We start from the raw sequence: 19,631 nt of genomic DNA on the forward strand, positions 1-19,631 counted from the left end.
TTATGCAAACAGAGATGTTTTTTGGTAGAAATCACAATGTACAGTTAGTCGTTTTTACCAAAAGAGAATATATCCACCTTGTCTATTCACGTCTTTTACTTCTACTGAAAAAATACTAAAGGTGGACATGTTTTCTTTTACAAAAATAAGCTGCTCAAATAAGCATAAGGTAGCCAGTTAGAGCCTGAAGAACAGGCAACACTTATCAGGGAGGAATCAGGAGAGTTGTATCAAAGGCGTATCACATCTTGCCTTGAGATAATGAAAATGTGCTAATGACCTGTGTAATTACCTTAGACTACAAACATCTACAACAATCGACCATATTTTTCACAAGGTTATCCAACACCACTTGGGGTATGGTGTCCTACTATTGCATTAATGCAACTTGCAATGCATTAAGAATCGTAGGAAGTAATGTTGTCCAAGCGCATTCTTTATATGCTCAATGGAGCTTAAATCAGGAGAGTGGGCTTATGGGGATATCCTCGTCTCAAGTTACTCATCAACTGAAGATACTTGATGTGGATGTCCCTTCTCATCATCCATAAAAACGAAAGCCAGCACAAGTGATAATTTCATGGATCGATCAGGCAAAATTCTTCACCCGGAGGAATTAAATTTCTGATCGTGCTCAATGTGGATTACCAATATTTCTGCAGCACTACTTTTCACCATCCCTCATATAACGAAAGTGCTCCCGGGGAAAATCTGAAATCGCCATCGGGCAAGACCGACTGCATCCGTGGAAAGCTAAAAATGCCGGTGTAGTATGAGGCTGCAATGTGTTTGAGCTGTAACAGATTCCCGTTTCAACAAGAGTAACGGTATGGGACTCCCCAACATGATGTCACCACTTCCTCCATAATGATCCTGTTATCGAATGTTTGTGGGGCGGTAACGGGTTTCAGATACTCATCGAGAGTCACTTTATACACTGAGCTTGGACTCGTCTGTATATGAGAAAATGATAGTTTTGTGAGAACAAATCCGTAAAACTTAATTCTTAAAATCATCTATTTGGATTTAAAATGTTACCAAAGCAAACAACAGCAATTTCGAAGGTTTTAAAATTGTTCATAAAAGTTGCATATAAATTGATGCTTTAATAAAAGTGTGAAATAAAATATTCATCTATTAGAATATACAATAACAGATCTCACATATGAAGATAATTTATTTAGTGTATCCAAGGATTGTATCCAAAGATGTAAATGAAACCAAGAAATCACATAACCACTCATATTCTTTTTTAAAACTTTAAGTAAAATGTAAAGTAAAGTCTAAGTAAAACAGCTCTCCCAAGCGAGAGAAAAGTTTTAAAATTTCCATGTTGCCCACCAACCTATGGTTGAGGTGAACAAGAAGAAGAAGTAAAATGTAATGATAGCACTGGAACGAAAAGCCATTATTGGTAACAAATTTAAAATTATTTTTCAATGACACCACTTAATCTGAGTTCATTTCAATTTTATTATGTTTTATTATATAAAACATTTCGAAGATTTACAGGCACTAATATGTTAAAAAAATAAATAAATATTACAAACATGCGAGCAGACAAAGGCGATGTCTTTGTCAGGTAAATAGTAATAATAATAATTAGCAAAGATAATAAATTAGTTGGAAGAGAATTAGTTGTCTTAACAGCTGCCGTCATTTACTTTCCTATTCCTAAGCAAATTTGTAATATCCTAACCTTCATTTTGTAACTTTATTATAAAAATTTGACATGCAGTTTTTTTATATAAAAAAAAGTTTGTAATCGCAAGTAATTCATAACTTTTGCTCATTTGAAGATTTCTTGCAAAATTTAATTTCTCTTACCTACCAGTAATTAAAAGTTAATAATGAAGAAGAAGAACGTGGACAAATCATTTGTATATTTATACTTTGTGTAGAATTATGATATCTAAAACGAATGGCAGATTGTCATGAAGCTCGATTATACAAGTTGATATATAATTATAATCAAACATTGGTGCCTACATTTTATTAAAAACATATGTATATCGAAAATTGTGGAACTTTTTTTATGTTTAGATATATTTTCAATAAAACATCGTAAAACTTTTCTCAAGAGTCATACAAAACATTTGGATGCTATTTGTTATTACCTCCACAAAAAGACATATAACAATTTAATTTATTTGCTGAAAGAATCTCTATATTTTATATAAATGATTAACAATTTTAAAAATTAGATTTTTATTCTAGTACCTTTAACAAATTGTACATTGATAAACCATGTCCCTTGTTGTATAGTGTCTAATACAATACCTCTGTATACACAAGGCAAATATAACTGAATTTATTGAATGGTTTTGTTCTCAAATACTCAAATGCAGAAAGCTTTTAACCGTTACAATGAATATAAAGAATTGGCTTGAAAACATAGATGCAAATTATAAATTATGACCACAGATCATCATTCAATAAATCAAGAATAAAACTGACTCTAATTATTGTTATTACTATTTCAAATTCATTCGGTTTTCCACATATATTTTAACTGTATTAAACTTGTATTTATATCAAATGAAACTTAAATTTCAAAAAAATGGTCACAACCATTCACACAATTGTCGCACTGTGTTCTACGTTTGCTAATTGATACTTGGTAATCATTTGAAAATTACATTAATTCTTTAAACATATAAGTAGTTAGTAAATGTTTAATTTCTAGACGAAAGTTGCATTAAAATGCAAGCAACTATTTCTATAAAATATTTGTCTCAAAATTATGTTATGAATAATTATGTTGTTGTGAATTCTTCAAAAGCCTATTGCTGACCTACAATCGGTTCCAAATAATCCTTGTAATAGCTATAACGATAATGGCATAATTGACATATATTAACGTGAGATAATAATAATGTTTTCTTAAGATGGAGCAATAGGTTAACTTTAACGAAGAAAATAACATTCTGTCATTTATATAATGTCATAATAATTTACTTCGAACAAATATAAGGGGAAAATACTTATACAAAAAAAAATAATAAATTAAAATTTGATTTCTTAGATGAGCTTGTTTATCTTCCGAATTTTTGCTAGAGAATAAAATAGCTTTTTCATTTGAAAACATTTCGAAACAAAACCATTCAAGTATTGTAGAAACAAAACAATTCAAATATTGTTAAAACTTGGCTCAAAAACCTGTATATGATATGATTGTACTAAAACTATTAAACCTTAAATATTAAAAACCACATATGAAACAATAAGTGGGATAATAAATCAAATTGTACTTTTCCTCGATACAAAATATTAGTTTTTTATTCATTAAAGTAAGTTAAGTCATTTTAGAATTCAACAAAATATTTAAATACTATATTTTAATCTACTTTAAAGTTGCTTCTGCTTTTCAGAAAGAATATAGGAAAATCAAATAAATTCAATACTGTTCCTAGGTAATGTATTCTCGGATTCAGTAAAGTTTCATTATATAAGTCTCATTATTTGCTTTCCTAATTAAATTTTACATTTTAAAAGAAGTGTACCAAATACGTACTTGGTAATGTTTGTAAATTCTAGAATTGCTTCTTGTTGTTTTGCCAACATATTGACTGATTTTACAGTCATCGAGGAATTGAAACAAAATATTTTAGTAGGTAAAAGTAACACATAAATATTAAAATATACGTATAAATTACTACAAAATAATTATGAACTCAAATTTCTTCACTGATATTATTACATTCTTGTAGTTGCTTCATTAGATACAAAAATCTTTTAACACAGTCAGAGGTTATCAAGCAGTTGTAAGCAATCTCAAGAATAAGAGCAAACAATGAGAACTTCCCACAATGTTTCATTATAAACTAGTAGATTACATACTGAGCAAAATTAAAAGTAAAATAGTAGTTTATAAACTCTGAGTAAAACATACATTTGAAAGTATTAATGATTTAATTCGCTTGTGTTTAAAAGAAAGTATGTGCCTTTATAGTTACTTAGGGTTAGGCAATAAAAAAGAACAAATTTCTGTATAACACATACGTGTCACTATGATTGTTTGATTACTTACTTCTAGTATTAGTGATTACTTATCAATTACTATAAATTACAATTACTGTATTACTTAGGCAATATTTAGATAAATCCAGAGCAACATGTTCGTTGTTACGTTTATAAACAAAAATAATATTCAACACTGTGTCCAAGCAATCATTTTAATCATGAAAGTATGACAAGACTTCTTATTCAGAGAGCTCCATCATGATTACATAGTTAGCTTACGCACTTTCGGCGCGGGAGACCTGGTGGGAGTTCATGTGATTCGGATCTTAGGTTAAACTGTGAGTCCATGTCTCATATAGCCTTGATGTTGAATGGAACGCTAAACTTCAAATCAACCAAGTAAACATTTAGTCATTCAGGAATAAGATTCTTTGAAAACAGAGCAAACGAATACGAATAATCAAATAAATTTATGAATATTGTACAAAACATCATCATCACTTAATTTATAAAAAATAACATGCTTAGGAATATAAGAAATTCTCTTCCTTCTCTAAAGATTTAGTTTGTAAATATAATCTACACAATCTAAAGGGGACTACACACCTTGCACTGACAAACAAAAGAAAATACGAGGTCAGTGACGAGATCAGTGGGGAAATAATTTAACAGCACTACGATATCAACAATTTTCGACTATTTTTCTAAACAAAATATCCACAGCAACAAGTGCTAAAATACTTTTTAACGTGCTACTTGCTCTACTGCTGTACTTATTATTTGTGCGTTTTTAAGTGAAATACAAACTTTGTAATATCGAGATTGGAATGGGAATTGGTGTAAATTGATCTTGATAATATCTTGGGAAGAAACCGATTTTGCATCATTAGCAACATGGAAGAGGCTCTGGTAGGCAAATCTGCTGAAGTAATTGTCTTCTCAATGGCTTACAATAATATCGTTTCAGAAATTATAATTTTATATATATCTTAATAAGGAAGAGAACGAAATTAGCACAGACTAGTATGTCCCTATTACCCAATATATAAGTTTCATAAATATCGATTTACAGAAGAAATGATATATTACAGAAGTGCCGTCTACATGCTTGCTCCGGGATTCAAGCATCCATTGGGGACTTTTAATAAGTTTCCAGCATCCACTGGACTTTGGCACTAGGATTAATTTCGAACTTATACTTTTGTGTCGTAAGAAAATGAAATGAAGGCATCTAAGGCGAGCTTTATCAACATGGATACAATCTATTTAATTACGTAATGCAATCTTGAACCTATGATGACAATCAATCCAGCAACATGTTTTGAGTAGTGTGCGGTATATTTATAGGTTTGATTGCAATCAATTTTAATATTTTTTCTACTGCTAAACATTTTTGAACTGATAAAAAGAACGCCGTTGCAGCTTGAAAATACTTTTTATTTCAGTAACCTCTGTTCGATTGATAGTCATTCACACTTCTCAGAGAGAGCTCCTAGTTTGGGAAGTACTGATCAAAAGATAAAAACAAGATATGATTTTTTCTTTAAGTATCGAAGCGTGAGCACACATGGGGAAAAAGTCGGTGTCCATGTTATACTGAATAATTTAGTACTGTCAATGGTCCAAACGAATCAAGAGTATATAAATTAGGCATATTATCACTTACAATGTACTATTTATTACCTTTTACTCCCACCGCTATTAATGATGTAAATGGTTATTAGGGATTGTAAACATACTAACACAGTTAATTACTAACATGAACACTGAGTATTGGAATCTTATTGTTCATGGTAATAAATTTTAGAAATTGTTTTTTTTAATGTTTCCAAGCTTTATCCTTGAAAGATAAGTCCATTTGGAAGACTACTTAATTAAAATAAATTAGTAATAATATTTAACTTTGAGATGTTATGTAAGTAACACAAGATTTTGTGACAGTAGCAGCGATGCCAAAAAAATGACTTGCTGCTTACGCATAAGATGAAATTCAAGTCTTTCATTCTGTGTTAATTTCACAACTTTTAAAAAGCACCGAGAACACAAATAAAAAAGAATGACGAGAGCATCAGAACAGAAAGAAAAATACATAAAACAAATACAGTATTCAATTTTGTATATTCTAATTAGAAAACTTATTCAATTTTGCATTTTAAGAAATGAGAAACTAACTTCTACAACGTTCGACTAAACACCTGAACTTTTGCAATGAAAACCATATAATTCCACTATGAATTCTCAAATATCAAGTTACTAGCAACATCTTCCACAATGCGGTGGCTTGTTTAAAATACCTGTGAATATTTTGATTCCGATTCTTGGTTTCTAATGATTATGGCAACTATGCAAATAAAATATACATTATTCTTCAACAAATTGAAACTTTATGATAGATTTACTAAAGCAATAGAAGGCATTTAAAAAATTTCGCTATAGTGCAAGTTCGTTCTTCATTGATTTTTAGCAAATATTTATTATAAATAACCACTGCCTTTGCTTAATATTTAACAGGTTAGTTAAATCCAAACTCAAGTTTTGGTAAACTACAATCTCGGGTACTAAAAATGTTCATTTGAACACATTTGAAATGGTGATCGATCTTCATGAGCCCAATAGGTGTGAAATGTACACAGTTATGGTGTACACAGTTTTGATCCCCAAGTTAGTTGTGTATCAAATTTGGGATTAGGAGTTAGTCAAAATATAAGCCCAATTTCCAACTTTGATAACTACAGAATCAAAGACATACACACTATTATATTTCATACGTACCTTGAGTTTGTCAAGATCTACTATCATGTTTTTGGATGAGTTTTATTCTTCGCGCCTAAACAACAATCACTGACTTTTGTTATATATATATATATATATATATATATATATATATATATATATATATATATATATATATATATATATATATATATATATTGCATAAATTGGAATAGGAACAAAACCCTACTTTGGCTACCTAATAACTCGGGAACTAAAGGCCTTTACTTGACTACATTCAAAATGGTGGACGTATAAAATATTGAGATGTGCAAATTTTTAGTTCCCGAGTTATTGCCTGTGAATTTTGGACCTTGGATTTTTTTTAAGAAATGGAAATCTAGAAATAAATACAAATCACAGCTAAATTAATAATAACCCAGGAGCCAAAAATCTGCATATGATAATATTTATTTTAATATGCCTACTAAACTTCTTAAGGTTTACCACTATCCCAAATTTGGTCAAGATAGAATGAATTTTATCAAATATATAGTATCCTAGAGGCTGATGTTTTAAAACCAAAAATCAAGTGAAGAACGAGTGTTTTTTCCATCACTATTGACATTGGATCTATGCAACAGGCAAATACATTACACAGCTTGCATTTGCAGTTAACATAGAAATAAATATCTAATTGAAGATATATATATGTTAAAATAACATTTCATTCATTGTAAAATATCCTGTTATGCAGATACACTGATCAACGGTCAAACGTTCACGTAGAACAGAATAACTCATGTATATTTCAATTGAAAACAGTTTTCCTCGAAAATAAGGTAATTATTGTTATTCTATGCACAAATCGTCAATCATCATTGGCAATATCACAATGAAACATAGGTTCATACCATTCGACCTGAACACTTAGGAATAATATTCACAAAAACACTAAATCAGTACAATCATATTTAAAATAATCCCTTGCTGCAAGTAGTTCGTTGTAAGGAGATGCTAATTTCATAAATATTTGAAACAATAAATGAAATGTATCAGACACATGGCTTAATTTAATAATTTACAGTTTAAAATATCTTCTACCGAATGAGTACTGCAAGCAAACCGCCGGAATAAATATGTCACAGAATTAAAATGTAGAACGTTCCTAGTATCTCTGTCTTATTACAGTTTGAAGGAATACATATTCATCACTATAGTACAACACAAGATGTAAAGAAATGATACACATGGAACAACGAACTACTTATCTTTCATATACCCTGTGCAAGAATTAATGTAATAGTAAATGAACAAACAAATACATGAATAACAACGTGCAACTAAAACCCCAATTTCTAGGCAAATGAACTGAAGTAAGGATTTTAGTAAGTCTTCTCGGGCTATCAGCCAGGTGAAGGTATTGACATCCAACGTTTCGAATGCAGACGGATGTCAATATCTTCACCTGACGGATAGCCTGAGAAGACTTACTAAAATCGCGTCGCCAGGGAAGATTCAATTCTTTCTTGAAATAAGCAGCAAGGTAAGGATTGGAGAATATGTATCTGGTGATTCCAGCATGCATTCCTTTACATTTTGTGTCTGCTTTAGTGTCTCCGCAGGCGGGTAGCTTTTCCCTGTTTAGATTGACCGCATCTTGCTGTCACGTGGTTGGCAGATTGCAGTTCGCATACAATAAGTATCAAAGTTACTGGTTGCAGACGGACCTTCTGCTGAATACTGCTAATTGCTGTAGTCAAATCGCAGTCGATCTCGCTATCTACCGCAGTGGATGCCAAAACTGAAAGCATGTTTTTTTCTTTGCCAGGCACTTACAATTCGATTTAGAGCAACATGCAGTCCGTTTGGAAATATGCTACAGTCAAAATTAACCATTTTGCTGGTTATGGTCAACTGCTGAAAGCTACCTATCTGTTTATCCCCTTGGTATGATACTGTAAAAATTTGTTCACAAGTAAGTCAATATTATGGGCAAACTTTACAAAAGTGTTATCCTTATAGCTCTGACCATTCCAATCAACAAATTGCTATACTTACTTAACTGTAAAATAGCTAGTGCACAATTAACACTGATTTCACCTTCAGAATTAAACTTAAGTATTTTTTTTTAAAGAGATGTCAACTCCGGGAATTTCAGTATAATTCACTAAGGAGTGTGAGATACTTGACTCCTCTTCAAAGCAGTAGCTCTCGTATTTTCCTTTTTCTCTGTTTTCTCGGTGCTTCCAACTACTCACACAGATGCAAAGATTGAGTGAGAGCATCCGTTCACGTGCCATTGTTCTTAAAGTTACAAACAACCACATGCCTCTGCTACCATATTTGGCAGTGTCTTTTGTTGAAACACTGTGTCATTAACACGAACCAATACAGTTATAGAGGACATCGATGTTGGAGAACAACATGGAATCAGTTCAGGACTGTAATTTCCCCTGGAAACTGCTCTCTGAAAGAAAACGAAACAATTATATAAATGTATGCATTGAGAATTAGATATAGGAACTTAGATCAATATGTATATCATACAATTGAAGGAGAAATATCACAAAATTTATTAGAACAGAAATTAAACAGATGTATCAGAAGTATATTGGTAGTCACTAGCATATAACGAATTGAATTGTTAAATGAAAAAGCTGAGTTAAGTGATAGTTTGGGTTTGGCTACACTGTATGTGGTGCTCCAGATATAAGTCCTACAAGAAAATTTTTGGTTGAAATATATTGGAGTTTTTTTTTTTATTCAAAAAGCATTTTCTCAGTGAAACAAACAAATGCAGCTTTACTATGCAAGGAAGGAAACATTAATTTTTAAACATTAAATGAACACCACAGGAGAAAAGCCAGAAGTTTAGAAAAATAAGAAGCTCTCACATTTGATGCTATATTTGGTCACTTTCACGTTGTTTATACAATGGAAAGGTAAGATACAAGTATTATTCCAGTGAAGTAAACGGATCACTAGATCAGTTGTAGCATGTATGTAAAGTAACATTGATCTCAACATCTATTCCTTGTATTCCTTTCCTTCGTTCTGTCGTCTCTATGTGAAAGGAAAGTCTATGAAATCTATGATGAATGTACTTCTGATAATGAAGCATTTTCTGGTCACGTTCTGGACTATCCCAACTAGAAAGTTGTATAGATTCATAACGATTGTATACTGTAATATAAACATTATTATGAACAGAAAAACTAGTATATACCATGAGGTTCTTTCTTTAGAATTGAAGAGTAAATGAAGGGATATTAGCCATGCTGGAAAATTCGCCGTAGTTGTGGTTTTTGTAATTGTAAATTTAAAAAAATATAGGTTGGAAACGCTCACTCATGCCGCTAAAAAATCAAGTAACATGTGCCTTGTTTGCACTGATATCTGCAATGTGGTGAGCGAACTAGCAAGCAAGCACTACAGTTTCTAATGCACAGTTACGTAGAAAAAAAACGACAAAGAAAGGCGCAAAATTACAGTAATACGTTGGAAGTTCTTATTTTTTTTGTGAGGTAAGAATTATATTCAGTCCCAGTAATTATTGATATAATAACCGTAAACTGCACTAATGTTGTGAAAAGATTTGCTTTAGAAAGCGTGCACAAACAAGTAAACAATCGTTGTTTTTTTTTTCGACTATGCATTTGCAGGTAAGTTCGCCAGAGTAACGTACAATGCGGCGAATTTAAAATTTATGGCAAATGTGGAAGGCCAGAAATTTGTCTGTTGTTCTTCTAACTCGGAAGAACATTTGTGCAGCGACAAAATACAGCAACAAGCAAGGTGTGGGGAAAGTGGACTCCGATGATAACGACAGCATTCCTACAACTTCAAGGAGTGAACAATATCAAGACAGAAACCAAAGTGCAGTGGCTTCTCAGAAATAAGGATGTAGTGGAATAAAAAAGAAATGGGGGAAAGCTAAACGGATCAATTCAACATTTTGTGGTGACTGTGGAGATGATTACTTCAATCCCAAAGGTAAAAAAGTGGATTGGTACCAATGCTTAATTTGCGTAAGTTGGTTTCATGCAAACTGCAACAAAGGTTCAATAAAACGGCGTGGTTTGTATACAATGTGTGATAATGGAAACGCACTTGATTCCGATTTAGAATCTGATTAAAATAGCGTTTGTCAAGGTCGTATACATCTGTAGATCTACGCTCACCCTTGTAATATGTTTCAATTGTATCCTTTGAAACATGGTAATTATACATGCTTATATTGTATTTTACAATACTTTTTTATCTTCTATGGTAATTCTGGCTCCTTTACGTTTTGTTGTCTTTGGCACCTCTTTTTACACATAGGCCTACACACACACTAAAAGTGACGATAAGATTATATATAAATTATATGGCGAATTTCCCAGCGTGTGATGGGAAGTTCGCCACTTTTCTTTATTTTCGTATTTTTAGTATTACGGCTTAATTATAAGTAACACAGTATTTATTTTGCTCATAATCTACAATGACTACTTTATGTATAGTATAAATTTGGTCCTTCTTCCCTAATTCGTTTAGAAGAGAAAAAATAAATGGCATTTTAGTGGCGAACTTCCCCTCACTTACCCTATATATATGGTAATGACTGATTTAATGAAATTACTATTACGTGTCGATGATGGATGAATTGCTGGAATGAAAATGTGGGAGGGAGCGGGTGTACCTCAAGGAAACCAACGGACACGATGGTGTCCACCAGAAACTTGAACCAGTTACCTTACACACCAGAGGTAACCGCTTATCCACTGAGCCACGGTAACCTCAATTGTGTTTTCAAACTGTAATTGCTTCCCAAGGCATTGCCTGACACCACCTGACCAAAATGTCATCAAAACATATGCGTATACGATTTTTTTTCAATATTTTGTATCCGTAAGATTGAATTATAATTACCACCCATTGGAGAAAGATTTTTGGGTAGTCCAAGTAGAAGACAGCAATATATTATCTAGGTATAGATTTTGGGACAAATATTAGTGTGAACAAACGTGATTAGATTGAATTACATTACCAGAGCGACTTTTTTTGTATGTGTAACATTAAATCTGGGAATTTCACAAACCACATAATTACTTCATTTAGTCGTACTTACCAAAGCGACTGAACCACGTCCACGAGATACAGTTACTGATCCACCATCTGCACATGATCCTTTACAAAAGTAAGCGTTGTACCCAGGGGGCTGAATGATCCACTCGTCCCACTGGATGTCCGCAAAAGACACGTAAAACACATCTCGACAACAGCCTGATACTTCTGGAGTACAATTGATGTGTCGGCGCGGGCGTACTGCCTGGAATGGAGTAACATTGGAATTTCGTTTGTCTGTATTATGTAATATATGTTAATTGCTTATGTATAAATAATTTAAATATACAGCATATCACAAAGTAAAATAAATATAATACTACTTAGAAGGCACAGTGGCAGGAAAGAGATGGAGAGGGCGAAAGAGACTACAATTAATGGACGATATCAAAACAGAGAAATCGTACGTGAAGACAGGGCCGGCGCTAGAAGTTTTGCCGCCCTGGGCGATACTTTTACATGCCACCCCTTTACTATTTTCTTTTTTAAATTTTCCTGCCCCTGAATTCTTTTCTTTTTTAAATTTTGCCGCCCATCAGACTTGCCGCCCTGGGCGATGGCACGGCTCGACCCCCCTTCGCGCCGGCCCTGCGTGAAGACCTTGGAGAATGGAAGCTTCTCAGTTGCAGCAAGTAACCTGCCAATAATGGCAGAATACCTATGATGATGATTATGACTTCTCTAGGAACTTCTACGCTGTTGTCTTTTGTGTTGAAGAACCGTGTTCGATTCTACGTAGATATGTCTGTGATTTTAATTCCTTAAACTGTATGTCTAAGTATCATGACATTTGGTGCTGAAAATGTGATCTTACACTCCAATTAAATAAAAACTACATATTCATTTATAACCTGACCCAAGATTCTTTAGTACCGGAGCTCGCAACAGCGGAATGATTAATGCAGTTATCTTTGCTCAAGTATTGATAATATTATGTTGTCATAATGTTGTTTTATATCTATAATTTTTCAGTTGCAAGCTTAACACTAATAAATAAATAAATAGAAATTTACCTAGGCGCACGTTCAATATCAATAATTTCACTTCTCTTGAAGATGATGCAATAAAAAGTAGCTGCGTTACTAATCTACCTCAAATGATGGCCTATATAACATTTTAATGTTTAATCTCAACCCGTTTGCGAGATAGAGAGTCGTGAAATCCTCAAGAAACACAAAAAGTTCAGCGTTCACTCACTGACTCATCAAACTTTATAGAGCACTTTCTTCCAGTGGACATGGAAACTTTAGATTTAGCACAAATGTGAGATTTGTGATACAAATCTCAATACTTGAAATTTCACATCCAAGAAGGAAAATTAGGAAACAAAGGCAGAATTTATATATAACTACTTCACTTGATTGAAAACATATAGGGTACAGCTGGTAGACATAGAAACTTTAAATTGGGGACAAATGTAGGATTTATTGTGAAAGAAAAGGGAAACAAGTCCAAAAGTTGGAAATTTCTACTCCAAGAAGTAAAATTAGGAGCAAGCGCAAAATTACACGTAGTTACGTCACTTGATTAAAAATCTATATAAAAATCTTGTATACATGGATACTTGAAAATTGGCACAAATGCAGGATTTGAGATACAAGTAAAGGAAAATAATCCACACACTGGAAAGTTTTCCTCCAAAGAGGAAAATCAGGTAGAAAGAGCAAAATTACACATTGTTACATCACTTACAACAACGGTTCAAAACGTATCGGGTACTTCCTGTAAACATGGGAACTTGAAATTGAGTACAAGTGTAGAATTTGTAGTAAAATGATGAAATAACATCCGAAAACTCGAAATTTCCTCTCCATGGAGGAAACTTACGGCTACATTCCATACCAGTCTTCTCTAAAATTGCGTAACGCAACGCAAAACGGACAAAAATTAATTATAAATACTATTAATACTAAGTAAAGCGCAAAATTTGCGTTGCATTGACGGAAACCTTTATGCAATGGGGCCCTTATAGGGGCAAAGGCAAAAATTAGATATTGTCACATCACTTCTGCAAACGATTGGAATCTTTTAGGTGAACTTGTAATTTGGCAGAGGCGTAGGATTTTAAAAAACAAATAAAGGGGAAGAATCCGAAAACTCCAACTTTCTTCCTCCATGGAGGAAATTTAGGGTAAAAACTGAAAAATTTCACATTTTTATTTTTATTTTATTTATTTATTCTTTTTTGATTTTTAATTTAAAGTCCCATGCTTATGCACCGACACTAAGGCAGACGGTAATGATAAGACAAAATGATGGAATGACAAAAGTGGGGGAAACGGAAGAACCCAAAGGAAACCCACGCATACGGTGTTTATGGACCATAAAGTTCACTTGACAAAAGCTGGGATAGCACCAGGGGCCCGAGGCGCGATATTTTATGTCCATACAGACAAGGCGGACATCCAGAAATTTTATTGGGGGTCCAAGCTTTTGGAGGGTCCAAAACTACAAACCACTACGTTTATGTATGCGCCCCTAATACAGACCTTTACATATGGATAGTCGCTGGAGACTTATCCAAGATGGCGAATTCTGGAAATGAAAACGACGAGCTCTAGGTACAGATGTCCCAACTTGTAAGCCTGGATCTGGTAATCAAGAATGGAGCGAAAGCTCTGTGCGTAGATAGCAAGAAAGAATTCAAGTCCGAGCAAGGCGTGTCCAAGATTAGTGAGGGAAAGTTTGAGGTAGTGTGAGATTAGCGAGTGGAGTCCTCGTTGAAAATGATGATTCCAAGCCCACGCGAGCCAAAGAAAACTCCGATTCCAAAATGGCAATACGTTATGATGCGAGTAAGCAAGGGCGTAAATAAGGGCCCGTAGACCCCACATTCCGGGGGGCCAAGCCATCAGGGGGCCCACAACTCGTGAAGTGAGACATAGAGAATGGGCCCCACTCCACGTTGTCTGCGTGGTGGTCCCCAAGCCTTTAGTTACGCCACTGGAGTAAGGTACTGTCTGCTGTAGACATCCTAGTCCAATGATTCCCGAACTTCTTGACATGGCGTCCCCTTCATAAACCCTGCATAATTTGCACCCTCTTTCTGCCTGGTCACGAGTGTTTTATGTCTGATTCCTTCTGTAATTTAAGATGCAGCATTAACTTAATTCATAATAAATAAATAAATAAATAAATAAATAAATAAATAAATAAATAAATAAATAATAATAATAATAATAATAATAATAATAATAATAATAATAATAATAATAATAATAATAATAACCATATTCTCACCAATTTATGTTTATTTCCAGTAAAACTTCTGGATACCATTTTAGTGCAGTATTATTATTTTTTTTTTTTTACCAACTTTGTTGTTAATGAAATCATAGTTCTTACTCAAGAATTATTTCGTGAAAATCAAGTAAAATAAAATGCATAGTTTTACGTCCTACGATTATGCTTTTCATGCTTAATGAGGCGGATAATCAATGAAATTTAATTATGATGAAAGAATTGGTAATACGAATGTGGGAGAAAACAGGAGAACCCCGAGAAAACCCACAGACATGATGCTGTTCATCACGAATTAATTTGTTCTGGGACTGAACCAGAGCTGAGCACCGTCTCCACTTAATAGTAATTTTGTGTTTCTGCTGTATTTAATAATAATAAATAATCCTTTTTGTTACAACATTCGTAAGCTATGTGATTACGAATGTAGTTTATTCCTCTCAGTAGTGTGCGTCCCCCAGATTGCCAACCATTGTCATAGTACGAGATAGGTTTGAAATCGTCTTACCTTCTGAGCTTCGGTGTTAATAACAAGGAAAGGTTTATATCCTTCATCTAGAGATAAAGGACTCCTGGAAGCTTCCATGGCACAAGTTTTACATTCCACTTGAATCACTTGAAACCATTCAGAATTATCTAACCATAACTTGATAGACCAAGACAAATTTATTTTCACCCAGCCCTCTGTGGAAGAAAAAAAAAAGTATTGTTAATTTAGTACAATTAGTTTCCAGATACAGTCAAAACACAGTAATAATTTTGCTTGTATTATAAGACGTGCATAAGGTAATATGTACAGTCTTGTTTTTTAAAAACGGTTACTCACATTTCCCTAAAAATCCACTCTCTCAAACCAGAGACATTATTCGGAGCAAAAGAAGGCGGGGCTAATTGCGCTCTCTGAATTTCAGAAATACATAATGTTTATTCGATTGTACAATAATTTGTTAATAAAAAATGTGAAATTCTTACACGAGTGGAGAACCTTGCTCCGTCTAGCAAAATCTGAAATGACGCAGCTGTCTCAACCGTAGAAAATTTTAATAATACTATTTATACACGGTAAATGTCTCAGTGCGTCATGCTTGTTCCTAATAATAAACAGTTATGCTAATAGATGTCGCTATATCCGTTATCACTTACCTGCCTGATTATAGTAGATGTCGCTAGCGTCCAGGCAACTTGCCGATTTAAAACTGTTGTGGCGATTTAATTGCAGGCCATAGTAATTGGAACGAAGCAGTTGGTGTCAAATATAGAAGTAGGAGAGGAGAAAATTGAATAGGTGACTAGTTTCCAATACCTGGGTAGTATTACTAATAATGATATGAAGTACGAATGTGAAATAAAAACAAGGATAGGAAACTGCGAAAGAGGCTTTTAGAAGGAAGAAAATTGTATTTTGTGGGACTTTGAATAAAGAATTTAAGAAAAAAAGTTTCATAAAAGAATGCGTGTTGAGTATTGTACTGTATGGATAAAAAACAAACATTACTCAAAAATGATTAAAAACGTTTGGAAGTTTTCCAAATGTGGATGTCGAGAATAATGTAGAAAATTAGTTGGGTCTAGCGGGAAACAAATGAGAGGGTGTTAGACATGGTGAGGGAGAAAAGAACAATTTTAGATATTAATGAAAAGAGGAAAAGAGACTGGTTGGGATGTTGTCTAGGAAAGAACTGTATCATGAGGGACGTGCCAGAGGGTATGATGGTAGGAGAGAGAGGAAGGAAGCGAAAGAGGCCACAATACATGGATTATATCAAAAAGAGCACGTAAAGACGAGGAAGTTAGCGGAAGACCCTGTAGTATGGAAGCTTCTCAGTGGCAGCAAGTGACGTTTGCAATAATGGCAGAATACTTCTGATGTGATATATATATATATATATATATATATATATATATGATGTGATAATGATGATAATATGATATAGTTTCAATTTAATTATTTCAAAAAGAACAGTTTTAACCATATTTTGATTTGAACATATGGTTGATGACTGGAGAAACACAAAAAACAAAACAAAAAATGTCAAATGGAAAGAATTGGAGCTCTTAATTGGGCACGATTTTAAACTGCAGTGTACAGCGAGCAAAAGCTTTAGGGGGAACTACTAGTATGACTTAAAATAAAGACCGCAGTTGTCAACAAATTCACATTCATTTAATTTATTGTATCATAAGTTCAATTACGGATAAGAATGCACATCTTATCAATGAGCGGTGGTAACCACGTTTTTGTTAAATAAGGCTGTACACCATGTATGCTGAAGATGTATGGTAAAGAACATAATACCATATATTCTAATATTATATTTATAAATAATATATGATACATCCTTGTTCAAAAAATCCTGGCCTTCACTTTTATTTAAAATAGCATACTTATTCAATGAAAAGTTCTTGACATTCTTCAGCCGAATACTCGTTCTTCCCAGAATATCGTTTCTTCGCACGGGGGGAATATAGTTTGGACATAAAGGGGTGAATTTTTATTTAAACGGCATCGGAAGTGTCACTGTTCGCCTCAGCGACCCTTAAAAGTATGCATTCGACACTAACAACAGTCATTTTTGATCATTTTTAAATACCTCCCTCCTCCTCCTCTCCTAAGTTTCACCGTCAAAGTGAAATGATGAACATCATCCCAGGTCCAAAATTCATCTATCTTGAAAATTTGATCAAGATCGGTCGGGTGGTTTAATAATTTTTAAATCACAAATATAGTGACTTTCATATATATATATATTAATTTCCTTTTGGTGCCCCTTTATTGTGTCAAATATATCAATAGTCAAAATATACTTTACAATAGTGTTGAAGGAATTGCCAATTTTTCATATTTGAGAATCTCTTGCAACAATTCCGAACTTTAAATCTAGTACATTTCATCGTGGTAGAAAAAAGTATTCTTCCAACAGCACGTACGAAACTGTAATGTTTATGCTTCAAAACAAAAATCACACTTTTTTAATTTTCATTTCATCTATGGACAATACGATAACAGGGCATTTCAAAGAACAGTAGGTGGTCAGTTTTTCATGAACAAGGCTGCATTTATTTTAATATTAGCAGAAATTCTTATTCTTGACATGCGTCAGAAAAAAAAATGTCTATGTAAACAAACTAAAAACGAAAGAAAAATATCAGTCATTTTCTACTACTTTTACATGTCTCGGTAACACTCCCTCTCCACAGGCAATAGCGTACGGAGGAATTTATTTCGGGAGGGGCCCAAACTCAATATGAGGATATTTTATATTAAAGTCCCTAAAATTGCCCCTAAAATTAGGATAAATTTACACAAAAGTCAAAATTTCGGTGGTCCTAACCCCCAGGACCCACCCCTGCGTATGTTCCTACCCGCAGGTGACTCCCGGCCCGAATACAATAGGGACTGTATTTGGAAGTCAACGCCCGTGGGAATTAATCTTTTCTACAACGAAAACTATCAAATTGACACTAACATCAGTCATTTTGGATCATTTTTACATGCCTCGGTATCCTCCCCCCTTTGATTCCCGCCCCGCAGCGGGATGGGGTGAATTTGGAAGTTAATGTGATCGATCTCAGGAATCGCGAAAACTAGAATTCATCACTAATATCGGTCATTTTCTACTACTTTTACATGTCCCGGTAAACGCCCCTGATACCCCCTGGTTCTCAGCCGATGGGGGCTGTATTTGGAAGTCAACGCCTGTAGGAGTATAACCATTGATCTCACCGGCCGCGAAAACTACGGACTTGACACTAATATCGGCCTTTTTATTATTTTTACATGTCTCGGTAACTCGCCACCACAGGTAACCCCCCGGCCCGCATACAATGGTAGCTGAATTTGAAAGTCATCGCTAATGGATGTATCACCGTTGATCTTAGTGACCGCGAAAACTATGGATTTGACACTAATATCGGTCACTTTGGATTATTTTTACATGTTTCGGTGTCCCACCTGTGACCCCGGCCCTCAGCCAAATGGGGTGAATTTGGAAGTTAATGCGATCGGAGTTTCACCATTTAGCGACCGTGAAAACTATGAATTCGACAGCAATATCGGTCATTTTCTACTACTTTTACATACGCCCCTGAGACTCCTCTGATTCGAATTAAAAATAAAGCGCTTCATCTTGGTCTGGGGCCTGGACTAAGGTACCCCTGACCAATTTGGTGATTCTTCGGCTACTCGTCTGGTCCCCAGGCCGCACACAGATAGACAGACAGACAAACACACAAACTCTTTATTTTATTTATATTAGATTATGGTGAATATTTCGTACAAATTAAACTATTTGGAACGCGAGTAGCAAAATATTTATCAATTTTCTGGAGTAAACAAAAGGACAATTTTTTTCTTGGTACGTTGTGTATTATTGTTAGAGTGCACTGAAACATTATTCAGCAAACTATAATTTTGCACATAGTTTAGCAATTTTTTTGGAAATCAGTGCAGATTTTACTTTAAATCGTGTATAATTAAAAGATCAAATTTTCTGAGTAAGTAGCTTGATTGAAAGATTTGAAAAGTCAGCAGCATGTCAGGAAATGAACTGTGAAGTTTTAAATCCAATGGGGTCAAGGACAAATGAACAAGAGAGGGATCACGAGGA

General features: G+C 33.9%; 1 protein-coding gene across 1 annotated transcript in view; it reads right to left on the reverse strand.

The window, feature by feature from the left end:
* Window positions 1-6,873: 6,873 nt before the first annotated feature.
* daw (activin beta chain dawdle) overlaps window positions 6,874-19,631 on the reverse strand; it is a 64,484-nt gene continuing 51,726 nt past the window's right edge. Inside the window, exons 3-5 of the mRNA XM_081761356.1 lie at window positions 15,533-15,708; window positions 11,789-11,989; window positions 6,874-9,145 (exon numbers count right to left, since the gene is read on the reverse strand). Coding sequence (XP_081617482.1) covers window positions 8,990-9,145; window positions 11,789-11,989; window positions 15,533-15,708 — 533 coding nt within the window. The 3' untranslated portion in view covers window positions 6,874-8,989. The remainder of the gene's footprint in view (window positions 9,146-11,788; window positions 11,990-15,532; window positions 15,709-19,631) is intronic.

The sequence above is a fragment of the Thermobia domestica genome, chromosome 6, assembly GCF_964235325.1.
Source record: "Thermobia domestica chromosome 6, izTheDome1.hap1.1, whole genome shotgun sequence".
Classification (NCBI taxonomy): domain Eukaryota; kingdom Metazoa; phylum Arthropoda; class Insecta; order Zygentoma; family Lepismatidae; genus Thermobia; species Thermobia domestica.